This window comes from Herpailurus yagouaroundi, unplaced genomic scaffold (genome assembly GCF_014898765.1).
Source record: "Herpailurus yagouaroundi ecotype Mexico unplaced genomic scaffold, PumYag 246, whole genome shotgun sequence".
Lineage (NCBI taxonomy): Eukaryota > Metazoa > Chordata > Mammalia > Carnivora > Felidae > Herpailurus > Herpailurus yagouaroundi.
The window spans coordinates 6,523,938-6,543,899 of NW_024412463.1; the positions used below are offsets into that span (position 1 = coordinate 6,523,938).

The following is a 19,962-nucleotide window of genomic DNA, read 5'->3' on the forward strand; positions in this document are numbered from 1 at the left end:
CACCTTCCAACTCACTTGGCGGGCATTCTAATCTGTGAAGCCTCTTTCCCACTCACCCTTTGGTGAATTTACTCTTCGCATTCTGGCTGCTCACCCCACCATGAGGCCTTATCCTGGGGCACCATTTTCTGCCCTGGGTTTTCCGGTGCTCCCTGTTAGCACCCGGCCTTCCCCCCCCAGCGGCACCTCAACACCTGCAACGTTTCCTTTGCGTCCTATTTCTCAAGTCTTGCTCTGGTTCCTTTTCCCTCTCAACCTAGGGGTCAAAATTTAGGTTTTTTGGTTTTTTTTTTTTTTTTTAATGTTTGTTTATTATTGAGAGAGAGAGAGCATGAACATGGGAGGTGCAGAGAGAGGAAGAGACACAGAATCCGAAGCAGGCTCCAGGCTCTGAGCTGTCAGCACAGAGCCGGATGTGGGGCTCAAACTCACAAACCGCGAGACCATAAGCTGAGCCGAAGTCGGACGCCCAACCGACTGAGCCACCCAGATGCCCCTCAAAATTTAGGTTATTAAACTGAGTCAGCACTGACAATTACTGGAGCTGTAGAATCCCAGCCTTCCCTGTTTTATCTGTACGTTAGGGAATTTAGCTGAATTTGGTGACAATTGATGAAATTCTACTTTGACGAAAAGAGCTGTATTAGAGGTATCTTCATGAGGTTACAACTTACTGGATTATCAGATGATTTTAAAGCCGTGCAGTCTGACATTTCCTGCCAAGCCTTTAATGATCAGGATATTCTTCACCTGGTGTCCAGCTGCACTTTAAAAAGTAAGGTATTGGGGTGCCTGGGTGGCTCGGTTAAGCATCAGACTCTTGATTGGGGTTCAGGTCATGATCTCACAGTTCATGGGATCAAGATCTGTGCCGGGCTCCACGCTGACAGTGCAGAGCCTGCTTGGGATTCTCCCTCTCCGTCTCTCTCTGTCCCTCCCCCACCCTCAAAATAGATAAACATTAAAAAAAAAAAAAAAAAGTCAGGTACTGAGTGCCTAGCATTCAAAGACTACCGTCAAGGAGCTTGATAGCTAAAGGTTCATGTGAAAACAGTATAAGGCATACCAAACAACAGTCCATGTACAAAAGCAGTCTTCCTTCCTGCGCATTTATTAGGAGCTCTAGGAGTGAAGTGATCAGACGCCCTACGTTTTGAGGAGAAAATTCATCCAAAATACTGTTCTCAGTAGCATTTGTTAAGGGGGAAAAAATTACCTCATTAGAGTCTCTCGTACTTGGTTCCCTTGAACTCTCTAGTTGTTTCAACCTTCAGTCAGTGGGATATTACGAAAGCCACCCAATTTCCCAGAATAGTGAAATCTTGCAACGTTTGTGCACAGAAGGATGCATTTGCCTTAAGTAAATACAAACGTCTAAGGGCTTTCATTCAGAAAAATGACAGGACAAAACACCAAACTGAGAAGCCAGGCCCTCATTCACAAAATACTACACTAGGTATCCAGGTAGGAGTGAGTCTGTTTCATTTCAGGATCAAATCTATGGCTTTTGTGTCTTCCTTTTTGTTTGTTTGTTTTGTTAGAGCAGTGGGGAGGGAGAGAGAGAATTTTTATTTTTTTTATTTTTTATTTTTTTTTTAGCATTTATTTATTTTCGAGAGACAGAGAGCAAGCAGGGGAGGGGCAAAGAGGGAGGGAGACAGACTCCAAAGCAGGCTCCAGGCTCTGAGCTGTCAGCACAGAGCCCAATGCGGGGCTCAAACTCACGAACCCTGAGATCGTGACCTGATCCAAAGGCGGATGCTTGACCGACTGAGCCATCCAGATGCCCCAGAGAGACAGAGAATTTTAAGCAAGCTCCACACCCAGTGTGGTGCCCAACACAGGCTCAGTCTTATGGCCGTGAGATCATGACCTGAGCCAAAACCAAGAGTGGGATGCTCAACCGACTGAGCCACCTGGGTGCCCCTACATTCTGTTTTTTTAATTTAGGTTTTTCCAAAAAGAAGAGGAGGAGGAGGAGGAGGAGGAGGGGGAAATGCAAATCACAGCATTCCAATCTGCATTGGGAACTCCAGGTCAGCCCTTCAGTATTGAGAAGAACCACCGTCAGAAGTTTGCCAAGGTGGTGGGAACAGTTCAAACTGGACCAGGTGTGAAGTCTACCTTTTTTCTAAGAGACTTGAGTCTGGATTCTGCCTCAGTCACGTCACTGCATGACCTTAAACAAGTTCGTACATCCTTTTTTGCTTTCTTTCAAATATATGCAAGAATCAATCATCCAGTAAAACAATGGTTGCCAGGTCCCCAGGGTACAGGGGACTGAGGAGTGACCACCAATGGGTATGGGTTTTCTTTCTAGGGCAATGAAATATTCTCAAATTAGAGAATGGTGATGATTGCACAACCTGAATATACTAAAAGACGCTGAATTGTACTCTTTAGAAGGATGAATTTTGTGGTATGCGAATTATATCTTAATAAAGCTTTAATTTTTTAATTCAATGTCAGCAGCACAGTACAATGAGTTTGCATGTAGCCATCACCCAGATTCCCCAATTTGCTACTCATAGCCAATCTTATTTTATCTATACCTCTATCCACTTTCCCCTCTCTTGAGTTATTTTGAAGCAAATCTTGGATTTTTATCCATAATTATCTCCATATATATCTGTGAAGGATAAGGACTTAAAAAAATTTTTTTAACATTTATTTATTTTTGAGAGAGAGAGAGAGAGAGAGACAGAGCACGAGCAGGGGAGGGGCAGAGAGAGAGGGAGACACAGAATCAGAAGCAGGCTCCAGGCTCCAAGCTGTCAGCACAGAGCCCAACGCGGGGCTCGAACCCACAAACCGCGAGATCGTGATCTGAGCCAAAGTCGGACGCTCAACTGACTGAGCCACCCAGGCGCCCCTGGGACTTTTTGAAACAGAATCATAACATAATAACATCTAAATATACATGGAAGCACCAAGTTTAGGTTAATAGATTCCCACCCTGGAGACATGAACCTCAGCCTTAGCTCAGTAGTGCCTCCATGTTCCTTACTCGAGATGCTGCCCGGCCCGTGCCCACCAGCACAGAGGTGCAGGTAGGGCCAGAAGAAAGCAGGGGCGAAGAGGCATACCCAAGAAAAATGCCCAGATTCACATTCAACCACATGGAAATCATCTGCCATTTTGTAGAGCCTTTGCCTTACGAATATGACTAGCTATATGCATTGCGAGAGTACTGTGTTAACGATTTCTTTGTCTTACCTACAAATAATAAGATAAAGTCCTTCTGCTAGTCCAGGCTGTCTGTCATTCATAACTTCAGCCCTTATGACTCATTACTCTTTCCTCTGAATCTGCTTGCTTTCCTTAAATGGAACTTGCTAATTCCATCTCTCTCTCTCTCTCTCTTTTTTTTTTTTTTTTTTTTTTTGCATATTCATGGTGTTACAGCTAGGAACACTCTACCCTGATCCGCCCCCGCCTCTCACATCTTGCCTTCCCCATGAAGACTTCCCTAAATTACTCCCCATCCTCCTGTCTCTGCCTTCCCCTCCTGGGATCTCCGCCTTGAACTTGTCGCTAAGTCAGTTCGTCCTCATTCTGCGGGGTCACTGTTCCCTCCCTGTGATCTGCTCCCATCTGCAACACGTCAGTTACTCGGCCCCGGAAGTTAACTTCCAATAATGATGCCCATTTAAAACATGGATTGTCTCAGCCAGGAATCAGTCGGCCGTGTCCACAAGTAAACCCTTCCTGGTGCTCAGACTCGTGAGGACTGACTGCTCAGCAGTGGGTGCCACGCAGACCAGTCAGTGAGCACAGCACTTGCAGGAAGGTAGCAATGGGAGACACCACCCGTCGGAGGTGCTACCTGAGGCAGGCTCGGAAGAACGGGTGCCAGTCTGTTTAAATGAAGTAACAACGTGAATGTGCCCCGCAAGGAGTCTGCCTCCCTGTATATGTCTTCCCTCAACGTTGAGGAGGAATTCAGGGAAAGTAGAAAGCCCGAGCAAGCAGTGTTGAGCTGCACGAATTAGCGGTGTGGCTTCAAGTTCAGACGGTGGGTGGATGAGATTTCAGAGATAATAGAATTGTACTGAGAGGTGCTCAGCATGGCCCTGGTACAGAGTCAGCACCCAGGAGATGTTCACGGTGAAGCTTTGTGAGCAAAGACCAGGAGGTGGGGTGGGTATGGGGTGAGAGCACGGAGGACTGTGCCTCCGAGGAGAGATGTGCTGGGACCAGGTCCTTTAAGGCATTCCCCTTGACTTGTTTTCTCCCGGCTGTTCGCAGGACAAGTTTAGAAAGCAGGAAGAAAGAAACAGCCACCATGGTCACAAATTTGTCCTAGTGGCCTCTCATCAGGAAAACGAGCTTGGTGTGTCGGGTGGGAGTTGTTCACAGTGTTTGTGGGACGAGAATGCAGAGCGTTCCTACACCGAGCTTTAAAAGTAGGAACTTCACCCTACAAAGCAGAAGAGTGTTTTTTTTCTTCGTTTGTGGTTTCACATAGCAAATGTGTGACACTCTCTACTTATAGACCAAATGAGATGCCAGTCATCGAAGAGTGAGTGTGGCCTGGATTTCTGGCCCCTCTCCGTCAGCCCTTTCGTTTTACTCTTATCGCGCTTTGCAGAAAGTTTGCCTGCTGGGAGAATCGTTGTGACAATTTCCCGTGTTGTCAGATAGCTCCATAGAATTCAGTTTCTGAGAACCAGCCCAAGGCATGCAGTGACATTGCATAATCCCTCCTCTGAAGCCAGAGATATCAGCCGGAGAGCTCACGGGAGCTGTTTCACACCAGCATGAAGGGAGCAGAGATCATGGATGGCACGCCCAGGGTGAGTGACGGGGGACCGTTCGGATGGGCAGTTCACCAAACAACCAGTTGCGGTTAAGGACAATGACTGACTTTAGTTCCAAGTTTCTAATGAAGTCGAAGGGTGAATACTAGTAACGTGTAGGTTGGAGATGGAAAAGCTTACTAGAAGTCTAAGCGTGGAAAAGAGGGGTGCTCTAAAGCCCCTGACCAGTTGGATTCAGAGATGGATGAAAGTTACTTCTCGCAGAAACCAGTTTGTGGGGTTGAGAACACAATCCATCCCGTTGTGTCTGCTCAGCTTCCAAACAGCTTTCCCAGCAAGATGCGGGTCTTGGCCTCAGCTCACCCTGACCTCTCCTCTCTCTGGACCCTGCAAACACTTAGTGTCACTCCCGGGTTGATTCTGTGCTCCTTCCCAAGAGCAGAGTCCAGATCTGGCTTCAGCCTCCCCTGCTGAGTCCACAGGGGGCATTCTGCATGCCATTTCCCGGTAATTTTTGTACTGGTACGTGTGAGTGGGGCTCAGGTCTGTGGCACGAATCAAAAAAGATTCTCTGTCTAGAACGCTGTAATGGCTGCTTAAAAAGAAAAATGGCTCAGACGCAAAGAAAATAAAGCTCAGGGATTATCTTGCTAGACCTTTTTTAAACCTTCAGTCGTGCAGGAAAGAAAATGAAACAATTACTAAATGGGAAGCTTGTTTATATGAATTAAATATATGCTATTGATTATTAAAGTAATACTAATGTATGTCACTAGTGGAATTTATGGCTGAGTAACCCATGACCGCCTCTCTTATATGGATCGTGTGTAAATAGCAAAGCTACCCTAGAATTTTGTGCCCACTTTTTTTTTCTTTGAAAAATGTTTAAACCATTGGAAAACTGGCGGGGGGGGGGGGGGAGTAATTCAGTAAACCCCTGTATATCCTTCACCAAGATTCACTGATTCCTGGCATTTTGTCACATTTGTCTGCATCTATTTGTGTATATTTACACACATACACACACACACACACACACACACACACACACACTTTGTTGTTGCTGTTGCTAAGCCATTTGAAAACAAATTGTAGGCATAATGACCCTTCACCCCCCCTCCCAAAACATCAACATGTGTCTCCTAAAAACAAGGACGTTCTTCTACACAACTCCAATATGATCACACACACAAAAATTTAATGTTGAATTAATAATGTCCTTCTAACAATCAGTCCACATAAAGGCAGTAAGTACTTGGGCAAGAACTCACGTCTTCAAGTCCTACTCCACAGGCAAACTCAGCAGAGTACCCCTTGGTACTCTTGGGTACCCCTACAGAACGGTCGACGCCCATGTAAGATAATACACTGTTTAAAAGGCTTTATACAAATGGGAGCAGTAACTGATCCATTGTCGAGCTTCTTGCCTTTCACAATTAACAATACGTATTAGAGTTCCATTTGTTTTAGCACAGTTGATCTCCTTGATTATTGTTCATTAATTCTCTTTGATCAAAGGGTCACACAATGCTGTCAGGGGTCATATCACGTAAGCGGTTCTCTGCTTTGGTGCATTTTGCTTTGAAGCACCTTCATGTTCAGCCAAGGGGACCCAGAGCACCTCTCATACCTTGAAGGTGGCCTGGGGACAGTGGGTGGTGACCAGCGATTGCCCTGTCACGCCGTCCCGTGGTGCTGCTGCTTTTTGTCACCCGATGGTTTCATGTCGGTAGAGCATTCACCTTTGTGTAGTCGTCTGCTTTTCACGAGGTTTTCCTTAATGTCTTATAAAACCAAGAGAAAACTGAAAAATAAACACGCTGATACTAGTGATAAGAAACGCTGGGCTCACGCAGTGCGGTTGCAACAGACGTAGAAGTCCTCATGTGTGGCAAAGTGGTCCGTCTAACACCTCATCTGTTGACTTACTGGACTGTAGCTGATTGATTCCCTGTTCACCTCCATTCAAGAAAGTCAAGTCTAAAAGACAGGGTGCATGAGTGATTTTATTACATGTAAATCTTTGTTTGGGATTCTGGGCAGTTTCAAAAAGTGCCTTATTTATGAAAATGGAGCCTGCATGTACTTTAGCGATGCAGTCCCATTTGTTACAAATTGTGTTGACTTCTGAATATGCATGTGTGTGTGCACACGTGTGCAGATGAATACACACCATTAGAAGTGACATTGAAATTAGCACCTTTGTCTCACTGGGGTACATGTCCAGGAACTGAAGGAGAATCACAGAGTCAGATAAGCATGGTATTTGTTTTCCTTCGCTTTCTGAGAATTTCTGAAATGGTATTCTATTTTATTACTTTTTTAATGTTAATTTTGGAAAGAGAGAGAGACCGAGCGCAAGTGGGGGAGGGGCAGAGAGAGGGAGACAGAGGATCCCGGGTGGTCTCGGCACTGTGACAGAGAGCCTGATGCAGGGCTCACATTCACCAACCTCAAGATCATGACCTGAGCTGAAGTCAGATGCTTAACCAACTGAGCCACCCTGAAATTCTATTTTAAACCTACTTTCTGAAAGTATTTTCTCTACAAGCTGCACTTTCTCTCTTTCGTAAACATGACAGCGTGCTCACTTGCTTTTCTGAAGGGAGTTTTCAAACAAGTGTCTGTCCCCTCATTACTAAAGGGTGGATGTCCAGAGAATTGCTCAAAACAATATTTATGTTTTAAGCACGTTTAAATACTCTCAGATATTCTTAACAGTTCAGATTCAGCCTCGATTAAAGAGCAAACACCCTCTGGCTGTCTTACATCCCAATCCTGGGGGTAGTGGTCGTAGAGCCCCTCAAGGAGGGTCGCGGTAAAGACTTAGAGGTAAAGGCGCCAAAATTCTTAGACTCTGACAGACCCAACGGCGATGTGTCTCCCAGGGGCGCAGGCTGCACTTACTTCAGGGCTTCTGGGCAAGAGCGCTCAGGACCTCGGGACCTTGTTTGTGGGTGGGGAGCAATCACAGGTTCTCCTTGTGCCTTTAGCACCTCTGAATGGGAAGTAAGACATTTTAACTCAGTCTTTGTGGAAGAATGGCAAGTGGGAATGTAGGTGGAGAACTTACCGTGGCCACGAGGCGTGCCTGACCCCCTCCCCACAGCCCCCCACCACACTGCCCGCCCCTTCCCCTGCCTGGGAACATTCATGTAGGGGGGTTGGGTCCCGTGGGTCCTCCCCACCAGCATCTTCCACACTCACTCACTCGCTCACTCACACGCTTGCTCAAGGCCTTTCTGGACCGCCCATCCAATCGCCTCCCACACCTTCCCTGGTCTTTCTCATTCTCCGCCTCGTCTTCATTTATCAACATCTGAAATCATCTTTCTCAATCGTTTGTCCCTTTTATCATCATGTGTCTTCCCCTCTGGAGAGTCAGCTCCTCCAGGGACAGAGCTGGGCTTTCTTATTCAGGGCTGCGTCTCCAGTGCTATGGCAGTGCCTGCACTTAGTAGGTGCCCAATAAACACCTGGAGTGTGTGTGAATGAATGGGAGGTTACAGAGAGTGCAGATGGAGCTCTTGTGACATCGCCCTGCCCTGCCACAAGGTCAGACACGGCACTTCCTAGTCGTCACACCCCTGGGAACCGAGGCTGCCCGGCTCTAAGCTCCCTAACCCCTACTTGGCCCCGACCCGAGCCACTCAGCCTAGATTCTCGGGAACTGGCCCCCTTCCAGCTCCCATGGTCAGATGTTGCCTTAGATCTAAACCTTTGCAGCTGAGGTCAAGGTCACAAGGACCCGTGGCCTCCCTCCGACCGTGTGCAGCAATTCCATTGCTTCACCTGCCCCACAAAACAAAAGAGCCCAGACACCACAGCCAGCTTGAAAACACAATTCACTGCTCATTGTTTAGCCATCCATCCGGCATGCAGTTATTGGGCCCTGGGGTTCAGATGATCAACACATTGCTGATATTTTAGTGGAGTCAGAAAGTTAGTAAATGAGTAAATGGACACCATGATTTCAGATGGTGACGACTGCCATGAAGAAAAATAAAACAAGGTGATCTGATAGAGGTGATGGACAGAAAGGGCCTCTCTGGAGTCCTGAATGATGACAGAAGCATTCAGGGCAGAAGAAACAGCAAATGCAAAGGCCCTGTGGCAGGAATGAATTCAGCATTGTGCAGTATCCACAGAAAGGCCAGTGTTGTTGGAGCAGAAGGACCAAGGGAAAGAGTGGGCAGAAATGAGATCAACGGGGTAAGCAGGATCCCGTTCACATAGGACCTTGTCAGTCCTGTAAGAAGTTCGAACTGCATTCTAACTGCAAAGGAAGCCACTGGCCTATTTAAAGCAGGAGATGACATGGTCCGGTTTATGTTTTAAGAGATCACTCTGGCTGCTACGCAACAAAGGGAATGTTGGCAGGGAAGAGCAGAAGGAGGGGGATAAATCAGGGGACCAGGGTGGTGGCCTCTCTTTCCATTTCATTTATTTATTAAAAAAATTTTTTTTTAACATTTATTTATCTTTGAGAGACAGAGAGAGGCAGAGCATGAGCAGGGGAGGGGGAGAGAGAGACACAGAATCTGAAGCCGGCTCCAGGCTCCGAGCTGTCAGCACAGATCCCGACCTGGGGCTCGAACTCACAAACCGCGAGATCGTGACCTGAGCCAAAGTTGGACGCTCAACCAACTGAGCCACCCAGGCGTCCCCCCCTTTTATTTTTTAATTTATTTTTTTAACACTTATTTAACTCTTAACATTTTAGATGCCACCTTGGTGTTCTCAATGGACACGGATGAGAATCACTTGCCCTGCCTTTCAAAAAAAAAAAAAAAAAAAAAAAAAAAAAAAAAAAAAAAAAAAAAACCAGAGAGAAACTTTTGACATTTGAAACTGGCAGGAGATGTAAACAGAAAGAATAGTAAATAAAGGTGTAAATGGTTTTATTGAACTACATGTGCTATACACACACCTTTTTCTTTTTTTGGAAACTGACGTTTGTTTTCTACCAACCCTATTTCCATTTTCTGTTGAGATAATATACCTTTCATTCATCCAACAAATATCGAGTGCCCGCTTTGCGCCAGGCACCATTCTAAATGCCACAAAGAACACAAATGTCTAGGTCCCTTTCTCAATAAAATAAACTGTCATTTCAGTTAATAAAAATGTAATAGAAAATAGAATACATAATATAACATGTAATATAAAAATAGAATAGAATAGAATAACACTATATTATCACTCCTGCTTAAAAACTTTTATTCTCTTAATGTTTTATTTGCTATAGAGCTCACTACTAAAAGAAAAAAAAAAAAAAAAGAACTAAACAGAATACCATCACGATCCCAGAATTTACCAGACTATTCGAAGGAAAGTGGCCTACATGGTAATCGAATGGGGAAGCAGCTGTAGAAACAGAACATGGTCATTTTGGAAATAGAATGACTAAGGGAGGAAATGACAAGTTCTTGGAGAGGAAATAACTTCAAAGGAGGAAGGTGGGGGGCTGGTAGAAAATATGCCGTACAAGTGATATTCGACTGCCCCAGCGTGAGCTGTGAAAAAGGGGAAATAAATAGTTTGGGGACCATTTCCAAATGTATGCTCATAAGCCATCTGTGTATTCGATTGGAGGACCCTGTGTCCACACCATGAGGACAGAGCCGGTGGCAAGAAGGCCATATGTCCTGCACCTGCAACAGCAGCTCGGCTTATGAATTACTGAACACACAGAATGGTTCTTTTTTTTCCTTTAAAGTGTTGCTTCTCCTGAGAATCAAGAGCAGCTTGTGTGACGCACCTGTCACAGGCAGTCTGTCATTTGGGGAGAAGAGCAAACAAGGAATGAGATGAGAAAGCAGTAGGGGCCTTCCTCCCTTGGAGACGTTTGCCCTCTGGTTAACGAAAAGTCCAAAGGGCTTTGTGGGATGTTCCCTCCGCTCCAGAATTTCAACTCGCTCCGAGGTTGAAAGAACGCGAGAGTCAGTTACAGATGGCGAGTACTTGAAGTTGCTTTTTTCCTAAGCGAATGTTGCCCAGAGTGAGGAGATCAACAAGCACTGTGAGATCAAGGGCCAGTTACACACACCTGTCTCTAACGTTCTGCGTAGTCTCCTGAGTAAGACTTTTTTTTAATTAAAAAACTTTTTTTCAATTTTTAAATGTGTATTTATTTTCGAGACAGAGAGAGAGAGAGAGAGAGAGCAGGAGTGGTGGAGAGGCAGAGAGAGGGGGAGACACAGAATCCAAAGCAGGCTCCAGGCTCTGAGCTGTCAGCACAGAGCTCTACCCGGGGCTCAAACTCATGAACTGTGAGATTATGCCCTGAGCTGAAACCAAGAGTGGGACACTGAACCCACTGAGCCACCCAGGTGCCCCTAGAGAATGCATTTTAATGTGCATCAGAAAAAACTAAGAGGGGCGCCTGGGTGGCTCAGTCGGTTAAGCACCTGACTTTGGCTCAGGTCTGGATCTCACGGTTCGTGGGTTCAAGCTCCGCATCAGGCTCTGTGCTGACAGCTCAGAGCCTGGAACCTGCTTCAGATTCTGTCTCCCCCTCTCTCCCTCTGCCCCTGCCCTGCTCATGCTCTGTCTCTCTCTGACTCAAAAATAAAGAAACATTTTCAAAAATTAAAAAAGAAAAACTAAGACTAGTTCATTGAACGTAATTCTATAGGTAATATTGCTTAGGGAGAGTTGTTTTTAATCGGCTTAATTTAACACGTGACTTGAGTAAAAATCTGTACTGGTGGCCCATGGATATGACGTGCTGTGAACAGGCGCGAGGCCGAAGGAGTGCAGCCTTAGACGAAGCTTCCTCCTCATCCGAGGTCGTACAGTCGCTGGGGACCAATCGAACAGCACAAAACACCTTTTGTATCTCCCCTGCCTTTCCTCTTCGTTTCCCTCCAAAAAAAGAGAGAAAGGAGGAGGAGAGGAAAGGAAGCTAAGAAGGAAAGGACCCTACCTGTGATGTTCTTGCCCCCGCCCTCCTTCCTGGGGTGAGAGAGAAGTATAAGGAAAGAAATCATGCAGGGGGCGAGGTGTTGCAGCCACTCGGGAACGCTGCACGGCCACCCCGCTTTCAGGTGAGGTTAGGGAGGCCCCGAGAAGTTCCTAGTTTCTCACTCTCCTCCATCGATGAGCTTCTCACAAGCTGGGACTGAGCCTCAACCACTCCCAGAAGCTGCTCCCAACTTCTCCTTTTTCCCAACTAGGTATTGTAAACGATAAGTCAGGGACGTGGCTGGTCAGGAGCGAGCTTGGAGGTGGTGGAGGGGACACGTCCAGGAATACAGATGCCGGATCTCCAGGGCACAACCAGCTGTAGAACGCAGTTTGGTACAACATGCACCTGTCTTGGGCCAGATCTCAATTACTACAAGGCTTGGTTGATCAAATGTTGCAGCATTTCAATCCTGAGCTTGGATCGAGGGAACCTCGTGCACTGCTCTCCCCAGCACACGTTATCAAACATACAGTAGGTGCTTAATAAAGAATCATCTGGGCGCCTGGGTGGTTCAGTCGGTTGAGTGTCCAACTCTTTTTTTTTTTTTAAGTTTATTTATTTATTTTGAGAGAGGGGGAGAGAGAGCGTGAGCCGAGGAGGGGCAGAGACATAGGGAGAGATTAAGAATCCATAGGGAGAGAATTAAGTTGAGCGTCCGACTTCATCTCAGGTCACGATCTCGCGGTCCGTGAGTTCGAGCCCCGTGTCGGGCTCTGTGCTGCCAGCTCAGAGCCTGGAGCCTGCTTCGGATTCTGTTTCTCCCTCTTTCTCTCTGCTCCTCCCCCACTCACACTCTGTATCTCTCTCTCTCTCTCTCTCAAAAATAAACATTAAAAACAAAACAAAAAAAAAGAATCCCAAGCAGGCTCCGATGCAGGGCTCGATCTCACAAACTGCAAGACCATGACCCGAGCTGAAATCAAAATCCAGATGCTTAACTGACCGAGCCACCCAGGCACCCTCCAATTCTTGATTTTGACTCAGGTCATGATCTCATGGTCATGAGATCGAGCCCCACATCAGGCTCTGAGCTGAGTGTGGAGCCTGCTTGAGATTCTCTTTCTGTCTCTCTCTCCCTCTGCCCCTTTCTTCAGCTCGCATGGCCCCTCTCTCTCTAAAATAAAGTAAAATATATCTTAAAAAATAATGATAATTGTCAAATTAATAAAGCACTAACAGTGAGTTCTAATAAGGTTCCCATGAATAGGGGAAGTTGACTCAAACATGTTGATCTGGCCAAGACCCAAACCTATTGGAAAACCACGGTATTCAGACATCAGGGAAGAAAACATTTCACTTCCACCGAGTGGCTTTGGAATTTTTTTCTGGCCACAATCGCTTCTTCAAAGTCTCATTATTGGGCGATGTATGGAAGTCCTGTGATGAGTGGCTTCTTCATCTGAACCATCAGGAAGAATTCGAAGCTGGAGGGGTCAGAGTTCGATGCGTCTACAGAGAAATCGCTTATAGCTTTGTGCTTGTTCACAGACACCGCCGTCATCCCTGGCCACCGGGCCATTTGCATGGGCGTTAGGAAGACAAGGAATCATTCTTTAAGTTTTTCTTTTTCGCTCGTATATCTTCTCATGTCCAAGTTCACCAGGGTTATTCCCTTCTTTGTCCCCGGTGCCTATAGATACACCCACCATAGTGGCTATTTGCACCCAGAAGGATGGGAGGGAACCAGGGAGCAGATCAAGGGAATTCGTTGGGTGGCCGGCCCCATCCGCACCCAGGGCTGTCGGGTCCAGCCCAGATCTGCTCGCAGGAACAGCTGTGAAAAGAGCACTATTCACGCCCAAGTGTTTTAGACCCACACCTGTCGGCACTCCGGCACAAACTGCTACAGAAGACCCTCCCTTCCCAAGCGGCTTCTGCCGGTGTCTTCCAGGACACGGAATGGTCACCTTTAAACACAGTCTCCTTAAAGGATCAAGATGAGAGTGAATGTGAGTATCCGAGTTTCTTTCTGCTGGCCTCCATTTCTTTGCAACTCTAACCATGCGAAGGGGGCCGTGACGTGTTATTTCAAATGTTCCCCCCAAGTTAGGGAAGCCCGGAAGGACGGTCCTCCGATAGCTGTCGCACCGGTGGGAGTAACTGAAAGGTGCTCTGTGTCCCGTGTGTTGAAACCAAAAAGAATTTACATTTTGTTTAAAAAGCTGTATTCTGCTCGGTTAACTTTTTAAAGCTTCCGTGTTCCTCTAAATATAAAGGTAATGGGGGGGGAGGGGAGAAGCGCGTTTCGGTATCTCGCGTTCAGTTAAATGACCTCGGATCCCTTTCCCCGCATCCTGGAACCTCTTCCTTCGAGAACTTGTCCACTTGTACAGAGGGGTTGCTGGGGCCGAAGCTCGCTGATTTCCCTGGCCTCCCCGGCAGACAACAGCAGCTTCTTCTCAGCCTTCTCTCCTTTACCCACTTGGCTAAGTCTTTAAAAACCAGCTCCAAGAGAATCAACCCTTCCTTATGTCGCAGGATGATGCAAGAAATCACTCAGCTGTCACTTCATTAAAAAAACAAGCAAACAAAAAAAGCCCGAATATTTCCGAGACCGGAATGCAGATGACCGGACCAGAGCTGTCTCGGGCTCTACGATACCACAAATGAATTCTCCCACTACATTAGGCATGACAAGTGGAAGGATATTATTAACTGGGCGCCGTTGCAAATCTCAGGGCAAGTTCTGATTACGAAATGCACCATTTTGCTATCTTCTGTGACTCTTAGTTCCCTGAACCTGGCGGAACTGTACTTGGAAACGTAAACGTTGCTGTGGAAAGCTATTGAAATCCACGAGGGAAGACAAAAGTTAAGGCAACAGCCTCTTTCTCGGACAATTGTTTCAAAGAGGGATTCTTTTTTTTTTTTTTTAAGTTCATTTATTTATTTTGAGAGGGGGAGAGACAGAGCACAAGCAGGGGAGGGGCAGAGAGACAGGGCAGGGGGCAGAGAGAATCCCAAGCAGGCTCTTGGTTTACAAAATTCTAACTGTACCGAGGGGCGTGGGTTGCAAGCATGTTTTCCTTTAATCCCAAACCTCTATAATTTCCTGGGCTCTGGTTCCTCCGGCCAGAGGGAAAGCCCCAACCAACAACTTATGTCATCTTCCAGAAAGATGCTATCCTCATAACAGCATAAATGGGGACATACCATATGCACAGTTGGTCATCCTGATTAAATTAATACTGCATTTTGGAGATTGTTCCATTTCAACTCACATACACTCTACCTCATTATTTTTAATAGCTGTAGAGTATTCCATTATAAAAGTACATCATTATGTACCAGTAATGACAGTCAAGCTATTTCCTAAAATTTTTTTTTAAGTTTATTTATTTATCTTGAGAGACGGAGGGTGAGCAGGGGACGGGCAGAGAGAGAGAGAGAGGGGGAGAAAGAGAATCCCAAGCAGGCTCCATGCTGACATGACGTGGGGCTCGATCCCATGAACCGTGAGATCATGACCTGAGTGGAAATCGAGTCAGACGCTTAACCGACTCAGCCACCCAGGTGCCCCTAAGCTAGTTTCTGAATTCTCAGGACAGGATCTAATTCTGATAAATGGCCACACAACTTACACAACTGAGTTAAAATGTAGTTATCAGCTTACCATTCGTCTCCCAGGGGCACACTCTGTCATTCGCTGCTCCGTGAAAATGCACATGCCAACTGGTGGAGTCGGTACCAAGCTCTGCGATTTGTAGGCCAAAAAAGCAGACTCCCGGGTCAAAACTGCCTGTGTTCCGTTCTTGGTTCTGTTCCTTGCCCTCTGAGCAACCTTACGCTACTCAATCACCCTCTCTGTGCCTTAGTTTTCCCATCTCTCCAACACTAATCGTGGTAACTGCTTCATGGGACGGTGAATATCAAGGGAGATCATCAAGGCTAATTACTTACCGCAGCGCCTGGCGCAGATGTTGAAAAAGTGTCGGCTACCCCATCTATGAGCCATTGGCTAAGTCGTAAACTATGACAGTAACAAGATGCCTGACTCAATATGCGTCCAGAAGATTAAAGGGGAGGGGGCGCCTGGGTGGCTCGGTCGGATTAGCAGTTAAGCATCCGACTTGGACCCAGGTCATGATCTCGCGGTCCTCAAGTTCAGGCCCCGGGTCGGGCTCTGTGCTGACAGCCCAGAACCTGGAGTCTGTTTCGGGTTCTGTGTCTTCCTCTCTCTCTGCCTCTCCCCTGCTCGCACTCTGTCTCCTTCGAAAATAAATAAACATTAAAAAAGAAGAAGAAGATTGAAGGGGATTTTTTTTTGATCAATTACAGGAAATTACTATTAGCTGACACGCCATGTGTAAGAAGAAGGCTGCATTGTTGTGTAGGGTTTGCAAACTGGGAATCCTTTCCAGACCATCTCTGCTGTAACTCCTTACGAGCCTGTCTACCCTCTCTCTTTCCAGAGGTTACCTCACAGAATGCTGTCGCCCATCAACACCTCTCACAGGAGTATCATGAAGATACTTTGTTTCTTCCTCAGGATTGTCCTTCTTCCTCTGTCCTTCTTCCCTTTTTGGAGGGTGTGGGTGGGAAAATGGAGGTGGTAAGGGGATTTTGCTTCCGCTCTTGGAAACTTTTTTTTTTTTTTAACATAAGTGCTTTTAAAAATGATGGGAAACAAACAGGCACAAACCAACCCACAATCCCGGTTCTCTCTGCTTTGATCTCTCCAAGCCTGTCTGTGTAGTCACATAGTGTGAAACACTTCCGTTTCGTCCAAGGAGAGACGGTTGTCTCTAACAAGGATCAAAGCGCTTTGCTCTGCTCTGGGTCTACGTCTGAGTTTCCGAGTCTGGGCTCAGCTGCACTGTAAAGATATACAAGGGAAACTTTCACTGATGTGAAAGTCAAAGCTCCCACATCCAGGGAAAGCCTTTGTGAACTTCGGGGATTCATACTTTCCATATGTCAAAAGCTTTGAAATATATACACTGTATGCTTTTTTAAAGAGATTGTGGTTTATGTGTTACTATGCTCTCCGGATCCTCAGAGGGGAAGTGGGAACAATTCTGCCACCTTCTCCTAAAGAATTCTTGGAAACAAGTCATAGAACCTATGAGACAGAAGCTAAAATGCTAAATGTGGACATTTTTCAAAGAAGGATTCTTGAGGATTCAAAGAAGGATTCAATGAGGTTCTATGACATTGTAAGAGCAGGGGTCCAACCGTCACTCGCTGCTCAGGGTTCCTGCCTCATGTACCGTCTCTATCGTTGTGTGGGGCACTCACTTATTTATTGCTTCCTGCTGTGAGCTGGTGACCTTGTGGTACGATTTATGTTCCCAAGGGAATGATGATATGCCGGCTACTTTGAAAGAAACCATCTCGGGGTCTCTTGTATCCCCGGCTGCGAACTTTTTAATTTTAGGAATACAGGAGTCCAGAGGGTGGGGATAGCGCTTGTATCAGCTGTGATGCTGATCTGACCCTTGTGAGGGGGGTGGGGAGGAGGAGGCAAGCAGGAAAGGGCAGAGAGACAAAGTCTCAAGTTGCGAGCAGGTGGCTGTTAGTCTTGGCTATAACATAACCGGGCAGGGTGGGGGGCAGGGGTGATTCAGGGCAGATCACCTGTTAAGAGGAGCCCTGCGCTGAGTCAAAATGCTCTAGCCTCCTGCCCATTAACTTTGGCTTCGCAAAGGAAAACAGTGTGGGGCCTCTAAGACCCCAGCAGTGGGCTGGACTCAGCCCCAGAGCGTGTCATGTGGCCCAAGAAGTTATATTCTAAAATCTGTGTGAGCGTGCCAGTCTCCAGCACTCGGCCTGCCTCACTCACACCCACTCCTGCGATCATGCGAGCCTGCTGCAGCCTAGGGATGTCTTTCAAGCATCTTCTTCTGAAAGTACATGCATGTAGACTTTAGCGGATCAGAGCAAGAGGTTGACTTGGATTTGGAGAGGCCATTCGGGCTCAGGAGTCAGGCACACTTGAGTTTGACTCCCCTCTGCCACCGCGGGCTGCTGGGTGACCTGAGGCAGGTCATGTGATCTCTCCCGGTCTCAGGCACACGCCGCTCTGAAATGAGGTAAACCCGAAGACAGCATCTCCCAGGGTCCCCCATCCTGCCCTAGCGCTCTGAGTTTCTGCCGCTTTGCTCTTCCAAGCGACCTAAAGAAAATAAACATGGAGAGCAGAGCAGAAAGGCAAGCCGGGCTCTTGCAGGGTCTCAAGCTGTGTCCGCCTTCCTGGTCCAGAGAGTGATGAGCGGTGAAGAAGCATAGAAATGAAGCTTCAGCAGGTGACATCTCTGTAGGCTCGTCTCAACCGGTTCCGCTTAGACTGGTTGCTGCTGCTGCTGCCTCTCTATGCCTCTGCAGAAGACAGAAAGTACAAGCACCAACTGTCTCCATCTGCTTCTTATTTTCCCCGGCCCATTCTGCGTCCCTCCTCCCTTCTCCGGCACTTGTGATCCTGCCCTGTTTTCAAGACTCGCCTCAAAGACCGCCTGCCATCCTTCACGACCTCCTCCCTACAGCTATCCTAAATCCAGCCTGCCCCCCATCTCCCACCCGGACTGGGTGACTGGCTTCGATGAGGCTCTTTGGCCTCCCCGTAGCCCCCCACCAATCCCTTTCACCCAGCTAGCAGATATATAGGCAGCAGCCAATAGGGAATCAAGCCCCACATCCCTTGTTTACTTCTCTCCAGCCAGTTCATCTTTCAGTTCCTCCGGCCCACCACACACACACACACACACACACACACACACACACACACTCCGTCACTCCAGCCCTCACACATTTCTCTTCCCCTGACTCGATGATCATCCCCTCCCCCGTCGAGATCTGACTAACTCCTACCCACCCCCAGAGCACGCCCCCCTTTCTCCCTACCCCAATAATATTTCTCACCACTTCCTGTATTTTCCATCATTGCCCTTAAGAGAAGTAGAAACCCTATATTGATTTCTGTGAAAATCTGATGGGAGTTGATCTCCTCTGCTGCAACATGCGTTGGAGTAAGATCAGGCTCTGCTCTGTCTCCAGCAGAGCCCTGGGCGTATAGTAAATGCTTAACACAATCTTCCCGAACAAATGCCCGAATGCCTGAACGAACAACATCCCAGATTTCTCCAGTTGTAGCTAACTACTCTCCCAGCTCATTGCCGATTCAACATAGATTAACACATTGCATCCGGCAGCCGTGGGAAGGTCTCCCAGAAAGGGAATCGTATTCTCTGCCTTTTTGTTTCTTTCTTCCAAGTGCACATTCATTTTCCTGGCCCCTCTTCCAGCTGCCGCACGAAGAAGGGCATTTGAGGGAAATGCCCCTTTTGGAGACTAGTTAGCACCGTTTCTTCCACGGCTCGCAGGATCCGACTCCCAGCGTGCCCACGGGGAACAAAAATATAAACATATGTCCTCCTTCATGTCTTAAATATCTACGCAAACGTTTCCAAATTCACACCCTATTTAAAAAACACCCTGTGAGTGGCCCCAGAGATGATCGCGTTGGTTGTTAGGTTGCCTTCGCTGAGCTGACGGTTGTTTCCGTGCCTTGTCCGTAAAGAGCTTGGCACGGCACCCGGAACACAGGTGTGCAACAAGTGTTTGTTGCTATTTCTTCCTCTCCCCCCACTGCCAGCCTGCCCGAACAAAGTCCGGCTTGCCCTGTCTGGATTCCTTCTTCAGAGTGCCTGCAACATCAGCGTCTCAGTCGTGCGTGGGTGCAGAGAAGGAGGCTAGCCTTCCATGGGTGGTCAGGGATGCCTCGGCAGGAGGTGACTTTTGAGCGGAGGCCTGAAGGAGGAGCCAGTCATGCAAAGATCTGGCGGAAGAGTGTTCTGGGCAGGAGGCATAGCAAGGGCAAAGGTCCTGAGGTGGACGTAAGCTTAGCGCATCTGGGAGAAGTAAGAAACCAACGTGGCCGAAGGAAAATTAATGGATGGAGAGGGGGGCTAGGGGGGCGATCAGGCAGAGAGTGTAGGTTTTGTTCCAAGTGTTTGTCTAAGCAATTGGAGGTTTTTAAACCAGAAACCAACATGATCTGATTTGTGTATGTAAATATTTATGCGTATAAATGTCTGGAGAATGGATTGTAAGGGGAATGCGCAATAATAGATGTGAGGAGAGCAGTTAGAGGCTAAGTGACCTTAGACAAGTCATTTCACCCCCCTGAGCCTCGGTTTCCTCCGCTGTAAAATGAGGACAAGAAAAGCCACCTCTGAGGCTTCTAAGATTTCAGTGATATGACCGCAGTTCCCCCAACACAGAATAAGGCCCCAT

The 19,962-nt window shown here is 47.2% G+C and overlaps 1 protein-coding gene across 1 annotated transcript in view; it reads left to right on the forward strand.

Annotated features, from left to right (window-relative positions):
- Positions 1 to 3,307: 3,307 nt before the first annotated feature.
- The window catches only part of CASS4 (Cas scaffold protein family member 4), a 37,959-nt gene continuing 21,304 nt past the window's right edge, over positions 3,308 to 19,962 (forward strand). Inside the window, exon 1 of the mRNA XM_040459681.1 lies at positions 3,308 to 4,796. Coding sequence (XP_040315615.1) covers positions 4,761 to 4,796 — 36 coding nt within the window. The 5' untranslated portion in view covers positions 3,308 to 4,760. The remainder of the gene's footprint in view (positions 4,797 to 19,962) is intronic.